Source organism: Gossypium arboreum, chromosome 4 (genome assembly GCF_025698485.1).
Source record: "Gossypium arboreum isolate Shixiya-1 chromosome 4, ASM2569848v2, whole genome shotgun sequence".
Lineage (NCBI taxonomy): Eukaryota > Viridiplantae > Streptophyta > Magnoliopsida > Malvales > Malvaceae > Gossypium > Gossypium arboreum.
The window spans coordinates 111639028-111659262 of record NC_069073.1 but is presented as its reverse complement, the minus strand read 5'-3'; the positions used below and the strand labels follow the sequence as shown (position 1 = coordinate 111659262).

The 20235-nt window shown below is 34.6% G+C and overlaps 2 protein-coding genes across 2 annotated transcripts; one reads left to right on the top strand and one right to left on the bottom strand.

Annotated features, from left to right (window-relative positions):
* Nucleotides 1-510: 510 nt before the first annotated feature.
* LOC108459660 (polygalacturonase-like) lies at nucleotides 511-2689 on the top strand. The gene is made up of 4 exons (XM_017759060.2): nucleotides 511-1078; nucleotides 1585-1874; nucleotides 1952-2180; nucleotides 2271-2689. Exons 1-4 carry the CDS (start codon nucleotides 641-643, stop codon nucleotides 2487-2489), a joined length of 1176 nt encoding a protein of 391 aa, XP_017614549.1. The 5' UTR covers nucleotides 511-640; the 3' UTR covers nucleotides 2490-2689.
* A 1179-nt stretch (nucleotides 2690-3868) lies between these two features.
* On the bottom strand, nucleotides 3869-6888 carry LOC108458091 (uncharacterized). Its single transcript, XM_017757339.2, has 6 exons — nucleotides 5878-6888; nucleotides 5625-5680; nucleotides 5209-5318; nucleotides 4922-5081; nucleotides 4392-4484; nucleotides 3869-4122 (listed from the first exon to the last, which is right to left on the bottom strand). The coding sequence occupies exons 1-6, from the start codon at nucleotides 6653-6655 to the stop codon at nucleotides 3976-3978; spliced, it is 1344 nt and encodes a 447-aa protein (XP_017612828.1). The 5' UTR covers nucleotides 6656-6888; the 3' UTR covers nucleotides 3869-3975.
* Nucleotides 6889-20235: the final 13347 nt, after the last annotated feature.

Below are 20235 nucleotides of genomic sequence, written 5' to 3'. Positions count from 1 at the left end.
ACTAGTTTGACATAGTTCAAACCCTATCATTCCATCCCTAACCGTATAAAAAGTTAAAATATGCTAGGTCCCTATACTCTTGATAAATTTAAATTTTAGGTTTTGTACTTTGGTTTTAGGAATTTTATTTTCTTCATTTCAAATTTCAAAATTCAAGTTTAATTGTTAACAATATTTTTTTATTAAATTGATTGGTGCGATGTTTTTAAGATAAAAAAATACATTTAATATCAATGTAACTAAAATTAATCTTATAATGAACATAAGTTTAATAAGACAATTTAAACAATGTTAACAATTAAAAGTAAAATTTAAAATCTGAAAAATAAAGAAATTAAATTCTAAATTTAAAAAATTTAAAACTTGTAATATATATTTTTAAAAACTAAGGACACTTTTATATATATATATATATATATATATATTCTTTTTCAAAAACTGTTAAAGTACATTCCGGCGCAGCTTGCTTATTATTAATTCTACTTATTAATTAAATTTAATACAGCACAACATTTAATTACAAAGTAATATTATAAAGAGAAGCAGACATATATAAATACCCTCGGGTCTCGTACTCTCCTCTCAAACCGTTTCAACTCCCACCACCACTCCATCACCTTCCTTCCTTCCTCCGTCCACGATGGCCACTCTTCCACATCTTTTCCTACTACTGATTCTCTTCCTCTCCTTTAACTCATCCTTAGCTGCACTGCTCAATCTCAACGTCTTGACTTTCGGTGCCAAACCCGACGGCACTACCGACTCCACCAATGCCTTCCTATCTGCATGGACCCGGGCTTGTGCCTCCACCAACCTTGCCACCATCTACGTACCGAAAGGGAGGTTTTTGTTACGGAGTGTCAACTTTCGTGGCAAATGCAACAACAACGCTATCTCATTTCGAATCGACGGTACCCTCGTGGCTCCCGTGGATTATCGGATCATTGGAAAGGCCGATAACTGGATTTCCTTTCAGTATGTTGATGGTGTTTCCATTTATGGTGGAAAACTTGATGCCAAGGGTACTGGCTTGTGGGCTTGTAAGAATTCCGGCAAGGCTTGCCCCAGTGGTGCCACGGTAAGTACTTTCGAATGGAGTACCGTTGCATTTACTTGCTTCAGACTTGTGAAAGGGAAAAGGCCTTCTAACTAGTTTCAACAAAAAAGGCCAAATTCTGGTTTTGGTCCCTCTACTATGGTTAAAATTGAATTTTAGTCCATACTTTAATTTGACATTTCAGTTAACTCATTTGATAATCTTTTCTAAAGGGATACTAAAAGGAATTCAGGTCAGAATTTTAACCATAATAGAATTTGCATTAGGACTAATTAATGCGATTATAAAAGTAAGATAAAAAGTATAGGGACTAAATTATAATTTCGAACCTATAAGAAGAACCAAAGCCAAAATTTGACCATAAAAATATATATATAGGCGTTACTTTTGCAGACCTTCTTCGGATTGGTTAATTAAGAAACGAGCGTTTAAGCTTTCCTAGTCTCTCTTTCTTTAATATAAACAATATAGCTTCAAGTAGGGAACATTATTTTAATTATTTTCTCTTTGGTTACATGTGAATGCAGACATTAAGCTTTAGCAATTCCAAGAACGTGGTCGTCGACAGATTAACATCACTAAACAGCCAGATGTTCCACATCGTAATCAACGGCTGCCACAATGTGAAAATGCAAGGAGTGACCGTCATTGCTTCCGGTAACAGCCCCAACACTGACGGTATTCACGTACAACTATCGAGCGGCGTCACCATCCTCAACTCCAATATTCAAACCGGTGACGATTGCATCTCGATTGGCCCCGGTGCAACTAATCTCTGGATCGAGAAGATAACATGTGGCCCTGGTCACGGTATCAGGTAAAACCAATCACCACCACCACCGCAATCACCATCATCAAGAATGTACATATCTATATTGACATAATATTATGCAGCATTGGGAGTTTGGGGAAGGACCAAAATGAAGCAGGAGTGCAGAATGTGACGGTGAAAACAGCCAAATTCATGGGTACCCAAAATGGGGTGAGGATAAAGTCATGGGCAAGACCCAGCAGTGGTTTTGCGCGGAATATTGTATTCCAACATATCGTTATGAAGAATGTTGAAAACCCCATTGTGATTGACCAAAACTACTGCCCTGGCAACAAAAATTGTCCTGATCAGGTACGTCAAACCTTAATTTGAAACATTTGGTATTGTCTATATCCAATAGTGTCATAAGACGTGAATGGTTTTTTGGCGAATTTTGGACAGGTATCGGGAGTTAAGGTAAGTAATGTAAGATACCAGGACATACATGGAACATCGGCGACACAAGTTGCAGTGAAATTCGATTGCAGTGCTAAACATCCATGCAGTGGGATACGATTGGAAGAGGTGAAACTTACGTATAAGAATGAGGTAGCTGAAGCTTCATGCAAACATGCTGCTGGGACTATTTCGGGTGCTGTTGAGCCCACAAGTTGTTTGTAGTTCTTTCTTCTACGGAAGCCTTCCATGGCCCGGCCATATAATGCTAGTATTAGTATATAGTAATATTAGAATTAAGTTGCCTTGCCTGAGCCTGTGGCGGTGTTGGCCCATTGGGCAGCCTGGCCTTGCAATCAACTTAATTGGAACTATGAATTAATTAATTGAATAATTAATTTGAAGCTTGGGGGTATTTTGATTGATTTGAGGTGAGACTTAGTACTACCCTAAACCCTAAATCAAATTAAGGTTACCCTGAAATTTTCCCGAGTTGAAACTAAACCTAACTGAATTTTAGCAGTTCAAATTAATCAATTTTTAAAAATTTTTAAAAATAATTCTCTGTCTTTCACTTAAAATTGGTATTTAAAATTATACATGTTTTTTCCTATTGGTATTTAAACTTTTTTTGTCATTAAGAAACTTAATCCATAAATTAATACACTGTACATTTTTTTTCATTTATCTAAATATTTTTTGATTACAAGTGGTACCTAACTTAATTTTTCCCCTTAATTCAATTATTAAACATATTTTTAAAAAATATAACCAATAAAAAAATAAAAGGAGACATTGTTTTTTCTTTTTCTATATATTATTTTTAGTTTTTCTTTCTTTAGAACCAAATTAATGCTCAAATTAGTTAAATCACCGATTCTCAATTTGATCGGTTCTTCTAATTCAATTAAATATTATTAAAATTCATAAAAAATAAAATAAAATAAAAATAAAGAAAATCTGTTCAATTGTTTTGTTTTAGTTTGATTCAATCAATTCATATCGATATGTGAGTCTATCAATTCAACTTCTATCTCGGTCTAGTCTTAATCAACAAAATTAATAGCTAACATCTCGACTTCATGGGACGAATTTCGAACATCATCAGTAATGCCATACGTTATTAAAAAAAAAAGAAAAAAATTGGAAAATGGAAAAAATAGAGAAAGAAATAACGTAAAAATAAAATAAAAGAATTAAAAATATTTTTAAGTTTATATCACATGACAAATTATTATTGGCAGAAATATTTTTAACAAATATATCATTTTTGTGTAAAATGTGCACCAAAAGAATAGTTTAAGTACCACATGTAACCAAAAAATATTTAAGTATCAAAATGAAAAAAATATATAATTTAAGTACCAATTTATGAGTAAGCCTTTTCTAGAAATAGATTTAATAATTTAACTAACAAAGTACACTTAGGAAAAAAGTAAAAATAATTTAGGTACCAATACGGGAAAGAGGATATAATTTAAGTACAAATTTGTGAGTTAAGCCTAATTTTTAAGAGTTCTTAATAATTTATATAAATTATTTGTTTTTATATTATAAAAATAAAACTGAATAAATAAAAATTATAATCAAACCAAAACAAATAATTGACGTTGATGAGATAATTATTATTAATTTTGAAGCAAAAGAAAGAATACAAGTTAGAGAAATTGAATTGTGGGGTTTGGCAAACATAATAGAAGAGAAATATGTCTTAACATACCAAACCCAGAGCCTCAGCCGCACTTGTACGAATTTCTTCACTACAATTACAATTCCCTACCACCATTGCCATCAATAATTCCCTTTGTTCCACCTTCAAAATTTTCTCCAATCCTCTTGCAACCATCTCCATCTCAGGCTGTCCAAAATGGAAACAAATTTATAAACCTAATAAATGATTTCATTTGAACTGAAACTGAAGTGAAATCTACTTTAGTTTCATATACTAATTTGTATGACTAAATATTAGACTAGACATTAGAGTTAGCAGCAATCTTCGAGAAAAGAAAATGCCCCACAAAATGCCACTTCAGGGAAGTACACCATAAACAATTTTCATAACTTAAATGCAAACAAAACTAAAAACTAACAGTTATCAACTTTTTGAGATAAAAAAAAGATACATACAGATGACTTTCCAGGAGGAAAGATGCCGTGTATGAGACATATCTTTGACAGTTCCGATACTGCTTCTGTATGTTTACCTTGCATTTCAAAAGCCTGCAACCAAATGGCACTATGAAACACGATACTGCTTCTGCAAAGTTATATAAACACGATAGAGAGAGAGAAAGAGATAGGAACCCCATATCAAGCAGTAATAATACTAATAAAAAAGTTTAAGATAACTAATACAGTGGTACCACAACTTAAGTATCATATAAATCCCCTAAGGCCTAGTGCTGGGAGCTTAGATGATAGATTATGCAAAACAGTCTTCTGGAAAACAGAACAGGACTCTAAACGCAACAATCTATACTGCTGCCTGTGCTAACCAAAATATTTCAATGAAGTCGCTGGTGCTTTTTTTTCCTTTCTCAGTTCATGAGATTAACCAGGTATATCTTATCTTAAGAAAATTCCAATGAAAGTAGGAGTGAAAATAATCTACATGTGCAAAAGCAAGCACGTTTAAGAACAAGGATATGAAAAATTACCCAAGCCTGCAGAAAACAAAAACGTGTTCTTGCAGCAACACCAGCGGATACCATTCTAGAGGCACGGATACTGTCAAGTCCAATATTTTCAGCTAGCCCAGCAAGGAATTCTCGAGCATCTTCACCATCAATCTGAACATTTGTAGAGCTGATTGATGCCCTGCATAATCTCTAAGCATGTTATTGGTTAACCGAAACAGTAGTAGGACAAAAATAACTAAGTCAAGCAAAACATTAAGTTACAAGACAAAGTATCATGCATAGAAACAACATAAAATAGTCCATACCTACAGCAAACGTTTAAAACCAACTCAACCGCTGCACGATATAATGAATCCCGTGTGTTTGTTGTGTCAATGGAGACACGCACACCGGATGCCCTGCATATTTGACGCAACTGCTCACACATACAGGCAAAAAGAAAGGACAGCAACATTGTTCAAGAATCAGCTAATCCAGCAATGGAAGTGAAATTGCACTAGACCATTAAATCCATTAGAAAGCACTTTGGGAATTTTATCCAAGCTCGAAAGAACAACATTAATATCTCCCATTCTAATTCATAAGAAAGAAATTGTCACCAGATACAGGGTAAAACAAAGCAAGCGCCTATAATGATCATAAACAAAATCACCATTTATATGTTTGCATGCATATAGGAATGCGGGAAGCAAGCAAATAAATAGGTTAAAAAGGTACTGACTTGAATTATATCCTCCTCGGCAAAGTCTTTTCCACCCAATCTATTGTCGATGATTGCTGGAAATAAAGTTGATAAGTTGCACTCAAAGATGCCAAGCATGAGTATTTAAGTGTATAATAAGAAGTGAATATTGAAACGAAAAAATGAGCAATGTTTACCTACAATCCATGGGGAACAAAGTTCAGTAACACTATTGGATTTCAACCAAGCATCATATAAAATTAGCTAATAGTATTAGTAACAAAGAATGAACCTTTGATTAATCTATTGGCCTTCGTCTGGTAATACTCGGAATCAAAGACGGAAGCAGTGTTACGCTGAGGAAGCCGTTGAGGCCACCATTTGGGCAACTCGTGACGAACATGGAGACGTGGATAATGGGTCTTATTGGCAAGATTTGGAGGCGTGGCGGATAAGGATAAGGGATTGTCTAAAGCACTGGAATTAGTACGGGGGTTATGGTGGTCTCTGGTTGTCCCAACAATGACCTCTTTGCCACCGAGACTCCGATCCCTCCGGACAATAACCTTCTGTTTAGGCGAAAACCGAGCCTTAAAGGCCAAACCGAGATTGAAACAAACCCTGAAAGCAAAAGCAACGAGGAAGCCGCAAACGAGGAAACCAGCAAGGAACTGAAGGGTGGACTTGCGGCAGGAGAACCGAAAGGTGCGAGTCTGGGTATCGATATGAACCGAATGTAGGAGGTCTTGGAAAGCATCAGAGGACAAAGATACGAAGCGGTCGAAGGAAGAGAGGGGTGAGATTGGGTCAAAGTGGAGGAGCAATTTGAGATTGGGGTTATCGGCGGAGGACTCGAAATCGATGGTCCGTTTAAGGCTAAGGCTATGGCTGTTGTGGCTGTGATTCCAAGGGGAGCGGGAAGAGCGGGAGCGGCGAGGGCGGCGCGGAGTGGAGAAGGAGAGCTGTGGGAAACGATATGGTTTAGGTCGGGTGCACCCAAATGCAAACGGAGAAGGAGATGGGCATGGATATTGAAAGCGCAAGAGGAAGAGCATGTTGTGGCTCTTCATCTAATCTAAGAAAACAACTAAACAGTTTAATTTCATTTCATTTATGAGTGGGTTAATTAGGAAGAAGAAGTCTGCCCTTTTAAATAAAACACAAATTCAATTTCTGTCTCACTTGCCTTCCTACTTCCCCACTTCTGTCTGCCTTTGAATTGGACTTCCCAGATTTTTAAGCCTTCAATTTTTCACTTTTCTTCCATCTCTAAATTCCCCCACAAAATTACTACCATCTTCTCTTACTTCCGGATAAATATCTACGTAAAATTTTAATTTTTATTCAATTATATATATTTAAATAAACTTATCAAATTTTTATTTAAAATAAATATAATTATTTGTGTATATAATATAATTATATATCAATAAGAAACTATTTTATTGAGTTCTCGTCTAATAACTTTGTCATATGTATTACCCTCATAAGATATACATGAACCATTTTCTTAATATGATTGTATTTTATATCACAATAATCTTTACATCTTTCTTTATAAATAATTAATTACTAACAAATAATAATTAAATAATTCATCTTAAAACAAATGATATTTGGTCACGTTACTTTTTTATCTATAATGTAATGTCAATGATAAGATTATCTATCATTAATGCCAATGAAAGGACATCATTTACCTTTTATTGGGTTATGAATTCTATTATTGTAAGTGAAGTTATGTTATACAGAAGTCGTACATTCAACGTACCAGCTTTCGATTTTAATATTAATTGAACTCAATTATCAATATGTAACAACTCGTTTTTTAGTGATATCGGAAACGATGGTTTAGGAACATTTTCGATGTTCAAGTCTGTAAATATTGATATTTAATATTTAAGAAGTTAGTACAAAATATATTAAAATTTGGTCCTTTAATTTTGTCAATTAGATAGTTAATTAAATTATAAAGACTAAACTATAAAAATAATAAAAATTAATTACTATAAATTTTTAATTAATCGAAGGACCAATTAAGCAATTAGAGCCTTCTAAATACGTCAAACACAACAATCACCCACCAAATTTGTTAATTAAGCTTAATTAATTATAAACTAATTAAAGGTTGATTTATTTGAATATACTGAAAATAAAAGAAATTTGAGAAATTTTCTAAGTCGTTTTTAGAGAAACCAATTAAAGCTCTATAGGACGTTTTCTAGCAAATGGTAATAATTCCCCCAACGTCATAATTCCAACGATTATAGGATACAAACAACCATATTATTTCCTATATAAATCCTTCCAAATTTCATTCTTTTCAACTTAATTCTCAATTCTCAATTTTTTATTTTCAATTATTAATTCTCGATTTTTTTATTCTAGATTCTAAATTATTTTTTAATTGTTTTCTGAATCCTTCGATTTTATTTTATACTTTATAATTTGTAAGATGACAAATCAGCTTATTCGTTTGGATAATAAGTACATCTCTGGCATTCAATTACAAATGGTAAGAAAATATTATTAAATTATTAAATTTTAATTAGTTAATTATTATATTGTTAACATTATTAATTTTTTATGTTTATATACTTAACTCGAAAATCGGATTTTGGAGACGTACATAAACATTTAAGTGAAGGTGCACCGGATGTCATTTATGGACACTTACGAGATACAAAGGTTTTTACACGTGGCTCTTATGCTCAGGGAGACTAAATTGGATCCCCCACTTAACAGTGCTTTGGTCAAAAGATAGAGAACAGAGACACACACATTCCATCTTCCCTACGGTGAGTGTACAATTACATTCGAGGACGTTAGTTTACAACTCGGTCTACCAGTCGATGAGGAAGTCATCACGGAGCAAGTGATTAGTGCCGATTGGAGTGTAACATTGGAGCAACTACTAGGGAAGGTGTCAAACAAGTTTAGGTAGTCGGATCAAGATGAGATGGTTAGAGGACAACTTTAAAACTACCGAGGCTTCAGCAAGTGACGTTGAAAAAGAACAATTCGCACGCACATTTATCTTGAGGTTGACCAGGGCTCTGCTAATGCCAGATAAATCTCGAAATCTGGCACATTTAAGGTAGCTATGAGTACTAACCGACTTGAAAGAAGAGAGACAACTTAATTGGGGATTAGCAGTGTTGGCAACATTGTACTGAGAAATGTGTCAAGCAACGAAACTAGAAAAAAGTTAAAATCGATGGATGCTCATTCTTCAATCGTAGGCATGGTATCGACTACCATTTTTACGCTGACCCCTAAGTGGACCTCCCTTATGAATTCTCGCTCGGTAATATTGTAAAATTCATTTGATAACATCATTATTTTTTTAATTTTACATTGTTGTAATTTTGAAATAACATATTATTTGAATAGGTGGAAAAACCCCACGAGACACAATGGTAAACTGACCGACTTCGAGGATATCTGACTAGCTTTAGATCAACAAACCGAAGAGGAGACTAGTTTATGAATTTCAAAGTTATCAGTTTTTTATTCTAACATTTGAAATTAAATATTAGGCACGTGCTAAAATTTATAAATTCGTACTGCAGTTTGTATAGATTCCATATGCGGATCTGAGAATTCAAGAATGCATCCCGGCTAAATTTTTTATCAATCGCAACGTTTGGCACGTCAAAGTGCCATTGATCGTTTTTGCAATGGTCGAGATGCACGAATCAGACCAAGTGATGCAACAGTTCAGGTGTACACAACATATTTCGCTGCCACCCCAAAAGCTCGATGACTTGCATAATATCCACTTGTAGGGCAAACTCAAGAAAGATTAGCCAACATTCTACAATAAGTATATCAAAATTTGACAGCATAGGTACGATTAGTTGGCAACGTGTGAACCATTTCTTACACCAAAGTTGATGACATATTCGGATTACATGGATTGGTTTAGGCCTAATGGTAAGCTGTATCTACTGCAGGATTCAGAAAAGGGTAGGTAACGTTGCCGTAGGAGGCTAAGACGATGGCCCATCAATCCTAGGTTGGGAGAAGATGTAGCGGAGGGATCAACATCTACTCCAGCTCCACACGAGGACCTAGTTGCCGTGCAATCTCTCGGTCAATATGGTTCATATATTTTTTGTGCTAACAGCAGTTTATTTTACACAATCACCACAAAATGCACAACCATTCCTTGCATCAACACCTTCTCCAAGGGTATATTTTGCACAAACGTCACCCACCTACCACATCGATATTGCCAGTAACACCAACGCATTAGGTTTTATTCCCAATCGACCCATGCGACACTATATAGTTATCCATTGATATTGTCGCAAATACCCCCAAAATCATTGTTCTACCGAGGTGGGTCATCTTCGCAATTGCCAACTCATGTACAATGGGCGGCTAGGATCCAAACCCAGTCAACCATGAAGGAAAGAGATAAAGACGAAGATCAACCTCAATGTGCACGTGAAGATGAAGATAAAGTCAATGAGGAGTCACCGACCCAAATAGTACGATGGAACCCTAGGCGTGCCTGACACCCATCTGGTCATGGCATACATTCAGGACACTGATAATTATGCTATTTGAAAATTTTCCGAAATTGTATATTTTGTTTTACATCCCAATTGTATACTTTTTTTACATCCCAAATGTACACTTATTCACAATCTATGAAACAAATTTATTAAATTGGTTTGCTTTGTACCATATCGTATAGTGAGTTTGAATAATTTTTTTATCAAGCTGTATACATTTTCGTTTAAGTTTTTTTCTGTTCATTTGTTAATTACAATATTTTCAAAAAGTAAATATCTACTAACAAGGTATGAGAAAATATTAAAATTTTGGCTTACGTATTGTAATATATCTGACATCAATGATTAATATTAACTTACAATTTACAAAAAAAATTAATGAATAAATGAATAAGTTCGTGTGTATCAATGAATGAGTTAGTGTTTTAATTAGCTCTTCTTTTCGATGCTCTCGGGAGGTGTGGACATGTTGGCTTCATATGCCATGGGTTCCTACAGTAACTGCAAAACCTTAGTGTGTCTTTTCGCTCCTGAATATCCATATTGCCTTGTATCCGAGTTAAGTTCAACCGACCTTTTGGCTTGCGCCATAAGTTCTTATTTGGTACCAACTCAAAAGGAGTATGCGAGGTAGGGGGCCACATGTTTTCATCCAAGACATGTGGGAATTCAAATTTCTAAACATTATATGTGCGTTCAAGTTTGTAGACTTTGTTAACATAGGCCGTGTAATCTACAAGTGTCGAGGCACATGCCACAATTGCATGTATGCATGGATAACGAAGTGCTTGGAATCTCCTACAGTTGCAGGTTATTTGTCTAAGTACGCTCTCCCAATAACTCTTTGGTTGGATTTGTGGGACTCTGTAACATGAAATATTAGATTTGATTGTGAGTGACACACTGAGGACATTGAGTTCACTCTTTTTACATTTTCCCTAATATTTTTCAACATCGACTCGCACTAAATGGGATCGCCCTTTATCTGTCTCGCGTATGTCTCATCTTACTTTGGAAATAAGGTTGCTAATCAAAAATACTTTTTCTTAACCAACGATGTTACTAGAAAATGGTGCGTCCCCTTTAGTACAGAATTAATGTATGTCACTAGGTTTCTTTTCATGTTCCCATACCGTAGTCCTTTGTCATACGGTTGCGTCTACTGCTCCTTAAGTATCCTATCGAGGTATGCCTCACCCTGTTAGTTTACAGTCTGTAGTCTCTCTAACATTTTATGGAGTCGATATTGGACGAGTTCATACCTTATCCATGACAATCAATTTCTATTCAAGAAATGCGACCCAAATGTATATGTTAAACTACTATACAAGAAAGAAATACAATGCACAACATACCTATGTTAATGACTTGTTGCCTCTCTGCATCCTTATGGCATCGACCCATATAGTTGGACCCTATATGACGTAAATAATACCTATGGTGTGCATTATCCCATAAGCTTGAATGACGATCAAATGCAACATGTATTTCGGTGCCCCTGTTGAAAATGATGCATACCTCGGGTTGCAGTATAACATGCCTTCTAAGGTTAGTTAAGAAGAAATATCAGTCATCTCTAGATTCTTCAGGAGTTATTGCAAAAGCTATTGACAAGAATATTTTAATTACCATATTGTGCAACAACTAACAAAAATTGATTCTTTTATCTTTCATACAGGAATGTGCCATCAATTTGGACAAGTGACTTACAGTACTGGAATGTAGTTATGCATTGCTTGAAAGTCCAGCAAAAACTATGGAAAAGGTTTTTTTCCAGAGACCAAGTGATCGCCATAATACGTAGGCTCCGTTTGCAGCTCAATTATGAAACCTATACGTATCATTCTAGTACCTGACACCATTGCCACAATTTATTATAGGACTTCTCCCACTTACTATGCATATTCTTTAATGCCTTTTGTTTTACCAAACATGTCTTGTAGTAGGAAACAGTGTAATTAAACTCGCTACGGATGTGTACAATCAAAGCTAGGACTGAAATCCTAAGACTGGCTTCGACCATAGGTGATATAAAGTCAGATATCATGTCTGAATCCATGTTCAACATGCCTAAAAATAATAAATTAGGTCACTATACGTAATACAAATTAAGAAAAAAGGTCAAAACTACAATTCCATGTTGTTAACCATGATACATACCAACTACAACACATGTATATGAGCGGTAAACTTTCCGATCATTTAGAACACCGATTTTTTCCTCACAGATACCATGTTTTTCCATTGACATCTTATTCCATGCATTGCACACTTTGCCTCATATTTCTCGGATAAGGAGTATGTAACAATAAAGTTGACATCAAGCTTTATGTTATACTGATTACTGCAGCTACAAAAACATCTTTAGAGTCAAATTCCTTTTCAACTTCCAAATGGCCAAAATTTGTTGTCGAAGTTGCATGCCTTGGTCTTCTATAAAGGAGGTTTGGGAATTCTAAACCACCTTCAGCAGTAAGATCAAGAGTATGTATGTAGGGTGTATGTTTATATGCCGTGAAACCCAAGTCATCCAATCGAGTAATGTCTGAAGCTTCACCATCAGATCCACCATCTTTTGGTTCAATAGGAATGTAATCTAATTTTGGAATTATTGCAATTTTCACACCATCTAGGCCAACCTCCTGTATTAGGTCATTATCTGTTTCTGACCTCTCTTTGTTCTTTTGTATCTTTTTATTATCAACCCCGGTTGCTAGTCTAGGTTTGGATGTGCCGTCGCCAGTTGAGGTTGTCGGGAGTAGATCATTCGTTCTTATAAATCTGATGTCAATCCCAAAATAACTTCTATTTGGCCTACCCTAGTAAGTTGATGACACATTTGTGTAAGTATTACTAGTTAACCGGATATGCGCGTATGCATTAAAACACTGAATTTATGAACTATTTTTGAAGCTCAATTTTACTGCAAGCGTACAGGTCAATTGTAATATTTTTAGTGTTACAATGAAACACCGAGTATTCCAAGGATTGAACCTAAATGAGTTGGCAATTTAATGATTTCTATTAAAAATACATGTAAGAAGATAGTCTAGCTAACTACTCCCTAATTGTTATAGTACGACAAAGCATAAACAAATATTTTTAACACTAACTTCTAAATTGACTATACTAAGGACTAAATTGCAAGAAATGAAACTAATGAACTGTCAAAAAAATAACTAATGGGGGTTGGTTGACTTTGATGTGGTTCATCGAATCTCGGACAAGGGACTTAAATCACATAAATTACCAAGTGACTCCATTTTATCTTCCAATCTCAATTTTACAGGTTTAGACAAATTAGGTCTGATTTATCTTCCGATCTCACCGGTTAATTCGGGAATAATGAATGGGTGCGTAATAAGATTACCTTCCGATCTCACTTTATCTTAATATTCCCTTAGGGGATCACTACCTAAGTTATTAGTTCTATTCAATTTAGTCCAATTTGTTATGATTTAGTCATTAGTCCAAAGATTGTAGTTTACCCACATCTCCATCAACCAATCTCTTAGGGTTTAGTCACCCATTACCATATTAAAGCTAACAAACATGAAATAAACAACTAAAATATCCATAAGCATCAAGTGCAAGAAAATAAAGATAAAATATTATATTTTTAATAGAGAAAACTAAAAGTAAAGTAAAGATGAACAACTAGCAGCAAGACAAGAAGCAAGGAACATTAAAGGTAGAATCTTTAACAACTACAACTAAATAAAACTGAAATAACATTAAGTAAAGATTAAAGAGTGATTCCAATAAAGAATTAATCAGGGATTACATAGCCCCAATAATATTTTCGGTGTCAGATAATCTCATACAATATCTCAATAGAGACAGTCACAAACTGTTCACTGTAATTACCATACTTGGACATTTCATATTTCGAACATTATTCCTTTAACTATTTCTGCCGTCCCAAATTCTATAATATTCCCTTCACTAAGAAAACCAGTTCATAAGGGAATTTCAATCAATACATTTCTCGACGTCATACCAAGATAGATTGTTTTACCAAAATTAACCTTTTTCACTAACTGCGATGTTGCGAAAATTAAACAATCTTTCAATCAATCCGATATCTTTCTAGCTCATGTTTGTACTTACCAACCCCTTCTCAATCTCTAATCATGCTTATAACCATTCTATCATTGAACTCTTTGGTTTCTCACCCGGAAACTCATTCAACACAAATCTCAAAAATTTCCATTATAAAACACCACTTTGGTAAGGGGGAGGGGTTCGTAGGGCCTCTAACTTGAATCTCATATACATATACATGTAACACAGTTTTTGTCATCATAATCATGCCATTCATTTCAGGTAAACTAACTTTCATATTGATTTTACACCCACTTTCCAGTTATCTCATTTTAACAAGTATACTTATACATGCATTCTATGTTTTTTTGGATAACTTTACTTATCTATTCATTTAATCATATAAGTCATGCACATGATATCATACATGGGCCAACAAACACAGATAAGTTTATCACAATCTATACTTTTACCTCGTATACCATCATTTAGACATATCGTTACAATCATATGAATTAGTACAAGTAATTTAACACATTTACTTAAGCTATACGAGCTTATCAACCATGATTTTTCATATAAGCGTACGTGAATATTCATTCCTTCTATATCTTTGGTAAATTATCTCAACAGATGTATTCATTCAAGCAAATATGCCATTTACATCATAAAATTATCTATTAATCATAAATAAACTCATTTCACCATGTACACATTTCATGAATCCTCATTCATACCTTTCCAAGTTTCAGTTCATCATGACTGTACCTTACTCGAATATTTTAGCATCATATTCAGCATGGTCGGTGTAGCTCGATTGGAGAGTACTTTTGTTTAAACAAAATGACTCTCATATGCGTTGGGAGACATCACACTATCATAGATCAGTGGCATGTATAGCTGGACTCTCATACATATGCTAGGTTAGTCTGAGAACTGACTAAACCATAGCTTTGATACCATTAAAATGTAACACCCCTCACTCGTATCCAATGTCGACTACAAAATTTTTTCGCCCAAAATTATAACATCTCAAACACATACATATCGTCCCTTATATAGGCCTTCGAAGCCTATAACATACATCGGGGTGATTTGAGACTAAACCGAGAACTTTGAAAATCTTTGGGCAACTTAACCAAATTTTCTTGCTTTGGAGAGTCATACGCCCGTGTAGGTTGGGCCGTGTGGTCACACACGTCCGTGTGGCTTAGGACACGCCCGTGTCCTCAGCCCTTGTAACTTTCTGTTTGTGACATCAACAACAATTTAAAGGCACACGACCAAGGTACACGCCCGTGGCGAGAGGCCGTGTCCTCCACACGGATGAGACACACGACCATGTCTCTACCCGTGTGGTCAAAACTTAGGTTAATTTCCAAGCCTTTTTATCAATTCCACATGCACACACGTACCTTTGACCTTTTTATCTTATTAATCACTTACACCATTATATTATGGTTATTAACTTATACATCGACATCCATGTTTAGGGCACTAATAACTTATTACCATATCACACAATCATTCTATGACCATGACCGCCTTGAACTGTCTTAAGACCTTCATCGTGTACATATGCCATACACTCCTCATACATAATGAACGAACACAATCACAAGACATTAACACATATCATGGATAAATAGGCTTACAAGCCAAAATCATTATAAGCCACATCTCATGGCTATAAAAAACAAATCAATATAAGCCAATACCTTTGGCTAATCACAATAATATTCATCATAGAAAAACTAAGTCCCTATACATGCCACTCACTTGAAAACATTTAACTTACGCATGTCAATACTCCAAGGGTAATGGCTCGATAATGTGATGCTGCCTCTGACGATCTCTAACCCTGAGCTAACCTGACAAAACTAAATGAAATGCAAAGGAGTGAGTAAGCTTTATGCTTATTAAGCTCACATGAAAATAAAAAGCAATATGATAACATGTTATTTTCAAATTCTTTCTATTTATTCAAATTCCAACTAAGCTATTTTCTCGAGCCGCAGTCATTAAATTATTTATATCTGGAGTTAGGAGACTCCAAATCAAGATCCATTAATTTTCCCGAAAAATAGACTCATATCTCTTATTACCATAAACTTTTAAAAATTTTTTTGCCTATCGAATAAATACATTTTATTATTCAAATTCTCCGCTATTTTGCTGTTTGACAGCTTCGACCTTTCTTTACTAAAATTTATTTATCTCATAGTACGAGACTCGGATAATATTTCTGTCTCTTTTTCCTGAAAGTAGACTCAGTAAGGATTTCATTCATATGATTCCTAACTCATAATTATTTTTTTACAATTTCTAGTGATTTGCCCAAGTCAGAACAGGGGATTTCAAACTCATTTTGACTCTGTCTCACAGGAATTCAAATATCTCTTAATTAAAATTTTTTTTGCTTACACCATTTAATTATGTGAAACTAGACTCATTAATATTTAATTCCATATTTTATTCAGCCTCTAACTCAATTTTCACTATTTTTAGTGGATTTTCAAAGTCGAATCACTGCTATTGTTCTATTCTGTCTTAGTGCAATATAATGATAACCATCATAAGTTTGTCATAGAAATTATTCTCATAAATATCACTCATTCATTTGCACTCTTATCACAAGTCCATTTCATTTCACATGTCAAACACATACTCATGAGTTGCGAGTACGTACCTGTGTTATCTCTTAGCACAACTACTCATCCAAACAGGACAATCATATGCATCATACTAAAATCAACTAAGCATAGATGAGTTTATCATGCCGTTTTTATTTATATCACTATGTATGTCATTACCACTGAATTATTGAATTTTTGAGTTCCTTTTCCCGTTGTACACTCGAGGTGTATGTTTCTTTCCGAGTGGTACACACAAAGTATACCTTTCCTTTTCAAATGGTATACACAAAGTATACCTAACCTTTCCAAGTGTACACACAAAGTGTACATATCCTTTTCAAATGGTATACACAAAGTATACATTTCCTTTTCTAGTGGTATACACAAAGTATACCTTTCCTTTTCACATTCGATAGCCGAAGCTATCCCTTTTCACATTTGATAGCCGAAGCTATCCCTTTTCACATTCGATAGCCGAAGCTATCCCTTTTTACGTCCGATAGCCGAAGCTATCCCTTTTCACATTCGATAGCTATTCCTTTTCACATTCGATAGCTGAAGCTATCCTTTTTCACATTCGATAGCCAAAGCTATCGTTTTTTACATTCGATAGCCGAAGCTATCCCTTTTCACATTCGATAGCCAAAGCTATCCCTTTTCACATTTGATAGTCGAAGCTATCCCTTTTCAAATTGTACACACAAGGTGTACATTTCATTTTCATAATGAGATCAAAAGATTACCCTTTCGGGACAACCTTTCTGCAACACATGCAGGACCTCATTTACATGGTAACCAATCATTTCATTTAAAATATCATATTCCACCAAATTTCTATTTACATCAAATTCAATACAATTATAACAAGATATATTTCATGTATAACAATAATAACATGAATAATAGGCTTATTAAATCACACGAACTTACCTCGGATCCAGAAACGATAATTTACCATTTTAGTCCATAACCTTGTATTTTCCTGATTTAAGCCCGAATCTCAATTTCCTTGATCTATAATATCACATTTAGCCTGATAATTAGTCACATTATTCATATGGGTCTAAAAATCATACTTTTATAAATTTTCATTTTGACCCCTAAACTTTCACATATTTGCACTTTTGCCCCAATGCTCGTAAAATGATTTTTATACAATTTCCTTACATTTTAAGTCTAGCTGAATCATTTTCATAACTATGGCAGCCTCAAATTCCCACTAAATCACCCTTTTATGACCAATTTTACAACTTTTACAAAACGGTCTTTTCGGACGTTTTCATCGAAAATCACTTAGTAAAAGTCGTTTATTACACACCGAGCCTTCATATTCTACCATTAAACATCAAAATACATGCATATAATTCATGGGTAAATTTTTAAACACAAACCCTAGCTCAAATAAATGGTTGAAATAGCTAGAACATGTTACTGAGACTTCAAAATTGCATAAAACGTTAAAAACGGAGCTCGAAATCACTTACTATTAAGCTTGGAAGCTTAGAAAAACCCTAAACATGGCTTCTGTTGGTATATTTTACTGAAGCAAGAAGAAAGGGACACATTTGGGTTTTAAAATTTATCTTTTAATTCATTTTACCCCTAAATGACCAAAATGCCTTTTTTACTATTCTTTCAAAATTTGCCCAACCAAGGCCATTTTTGTCCAAAAAGTTATAAAATGGTCTAATTACCATTTAAGGACCTCCCATTTAAAATTTCATAACAATTAGACACCTCTAACATGTAGAACTCAACTTTTGCACTTTTTACAATTTAGTCATTTTGATCAAATTGAGTGCCCAAACGTCGAAAGTTTCGAACGAAATTTTCATGAAATCATTCTGTGAAATTGTATACCATAAAAATATAATAAAAATGAAATTTTCCTCATCAGATTTGTGGTCCCGAAACCACTGTTCCGACTAGGCCCAAAATCGGGATGTTGCATGGCGGACACAGTGTAATCGAGCTTAGGTCACCTTCGTCCCTTTCGAAGAAGTCGGTATATAACTCTAGTATAACATTCCCACTAGAGTAATGAGATTCAATCACCGTCCCCAGCTTATTATCCTCTGTGATTTCAAAAATGACATATCTAACAGGGTTTAATGACGAAAGATATATATACTTGAGGTTCAAAATATTTCTCTGGATCCCCACTTTGTACCTAATCCTTGTATGAATCTCTCATAATGTTATGCTCCGTTTGAATGCTTGATCTTCAGATTGGGTTGATACAAAAATAGACACAATTTTTGTCTTACAAATTTGACCGTTGTAATAGATAACAGCTCCAACTCATCTACTTATGTTGAACCAAATAGCCTATTCCACATGTTTAAAACCAAGAAAATAGTAAAAAAAATATAGTTCTCATCACCCAAATTAAAAGACCTGCACATCATTTAATGAATTACCTTTGCTTGGACAACATCATAGGTACGAAATTTAAGTTTTTCATGACAACCTCGATAACTCCTAATGGAAAGTATCCTTATGGAAACAATCTACTTGAAAGTTAGGTATGAAAGCTCAAGGGGTTGTATTGAGTTTATTTTATAGAGCTTGTACCTCAAGACACATCAAACAATTCCAACAACAACATATGCTCGAGCATCACAGGTTTTTGAGGTATACAATTAAAGTTACAATTTTGGGGGGAGAAACTCTCCTCTGCAGTAGTGTTTTTTAGTAAGCCAACAATATTTGAAATTTATCTCTTGGAATCCTAGGTTGCAGTAGGCTCAAAGGTAGAAGTTTGGTAGGGGTTGAAATGCCTAGAGAGAAAACACCCCATATAGGAAGCGTTTTCACCTGACATGACAGTGAAAACACTTATTGCAGGACGCATTTTCTCTTTGGCCATTTCAACACCTAGGCCAATTTGAATGCTTCTGGCTCTGACCCTTTTCAACCCAAGATTCCCTGGATAAATTTCATACATTGCAACTCAGGATTCTCAAGATAAATTTAAAAAATTCTTTTTTACCTTTCTCTATCCCCTATATAAATGGTCATTCTCATCCCTTACTCCAACATCTCAATCTCATTTAAATTGTTTTTTTTCTATTTCTTACGTGTTAAAAGTTCTAAGTTTAAATATTTATTTTTCTCTGGCTTTAAGGGAGACATAATCATAGTTTTAAGTTGTGTTTAAGTTCACGGTGATGTTGTAGAGCTTCGTAATCTACAAATTTCACCTATCATGTGAGTATGGAACCATCACTTGAGAAGTCGGGATCCCATTGCAACTCGAGCTCCAAGTTGGCGATAATTATACGATCTCGCATTGAAGTGTAACTAAAGCTTTAAGTTTACAAAGGTTATGTTCTCAAGGATAGAGCATAACTAGGGCCCTAGTTGACAATGGTTATGCGAGCACGACAATAAGTTTCTACTTGTCAAAGGAGCATGCTTTATAAAACCCATATGGAAGTGTGAAGA

What these genes read in the sequence shown, in the direction of transcription:
- LOC108459660 (XM_017759060.2), top strand. Translation starts at nt 641, where the DNA reads ATGGCCACTCTTCCACATCTTTTCCTACTACTGATTCTCTTCCTCTCC. An exon ending in GGCCCTGGTCACGGTATCAG is followed by an intron (nt 1,875 to 1,951) that starts GTAAAACCAATC and finishes AATATTATGCAG; the next exon opens with CATTGGGAGTTTGGGGAAGG. An exon ending in ACAAAAATTGTCCTGATCAG is followed by an intron (nt 2,181 to 2,270) that starts GTACGTCAAACC and finishes AATTTTGGACAG; the next exon opens with GTATCGGGAGTTAAGGTAAG.
- LOC108458091 (XM_017757339.2), bottom strand. Translation starts at nt 6,655, where the DNA reads ATGAAGAGCCACAACATGCTCTTCCTCTTGCGCTTTCAATATCCATGC. An exon ending in GTTTTAAACGTTTGCTGTAG is followed by an intron (nt 5,082 to 5,208) that starts GTATGGACTATT and finishes GAGATTATGCAG; the next exon opens with GGCATCAATCAGCTCTACAA. An exon ending in TTCCTCCTGGAAAGTCATCT is followed by an intron (nt 4,123 to 4,391) that starts GTATGTATCTTT and finishes CATTTTGGACAG; the next exon opens with CCTGAGATGGAGATGGTTGC.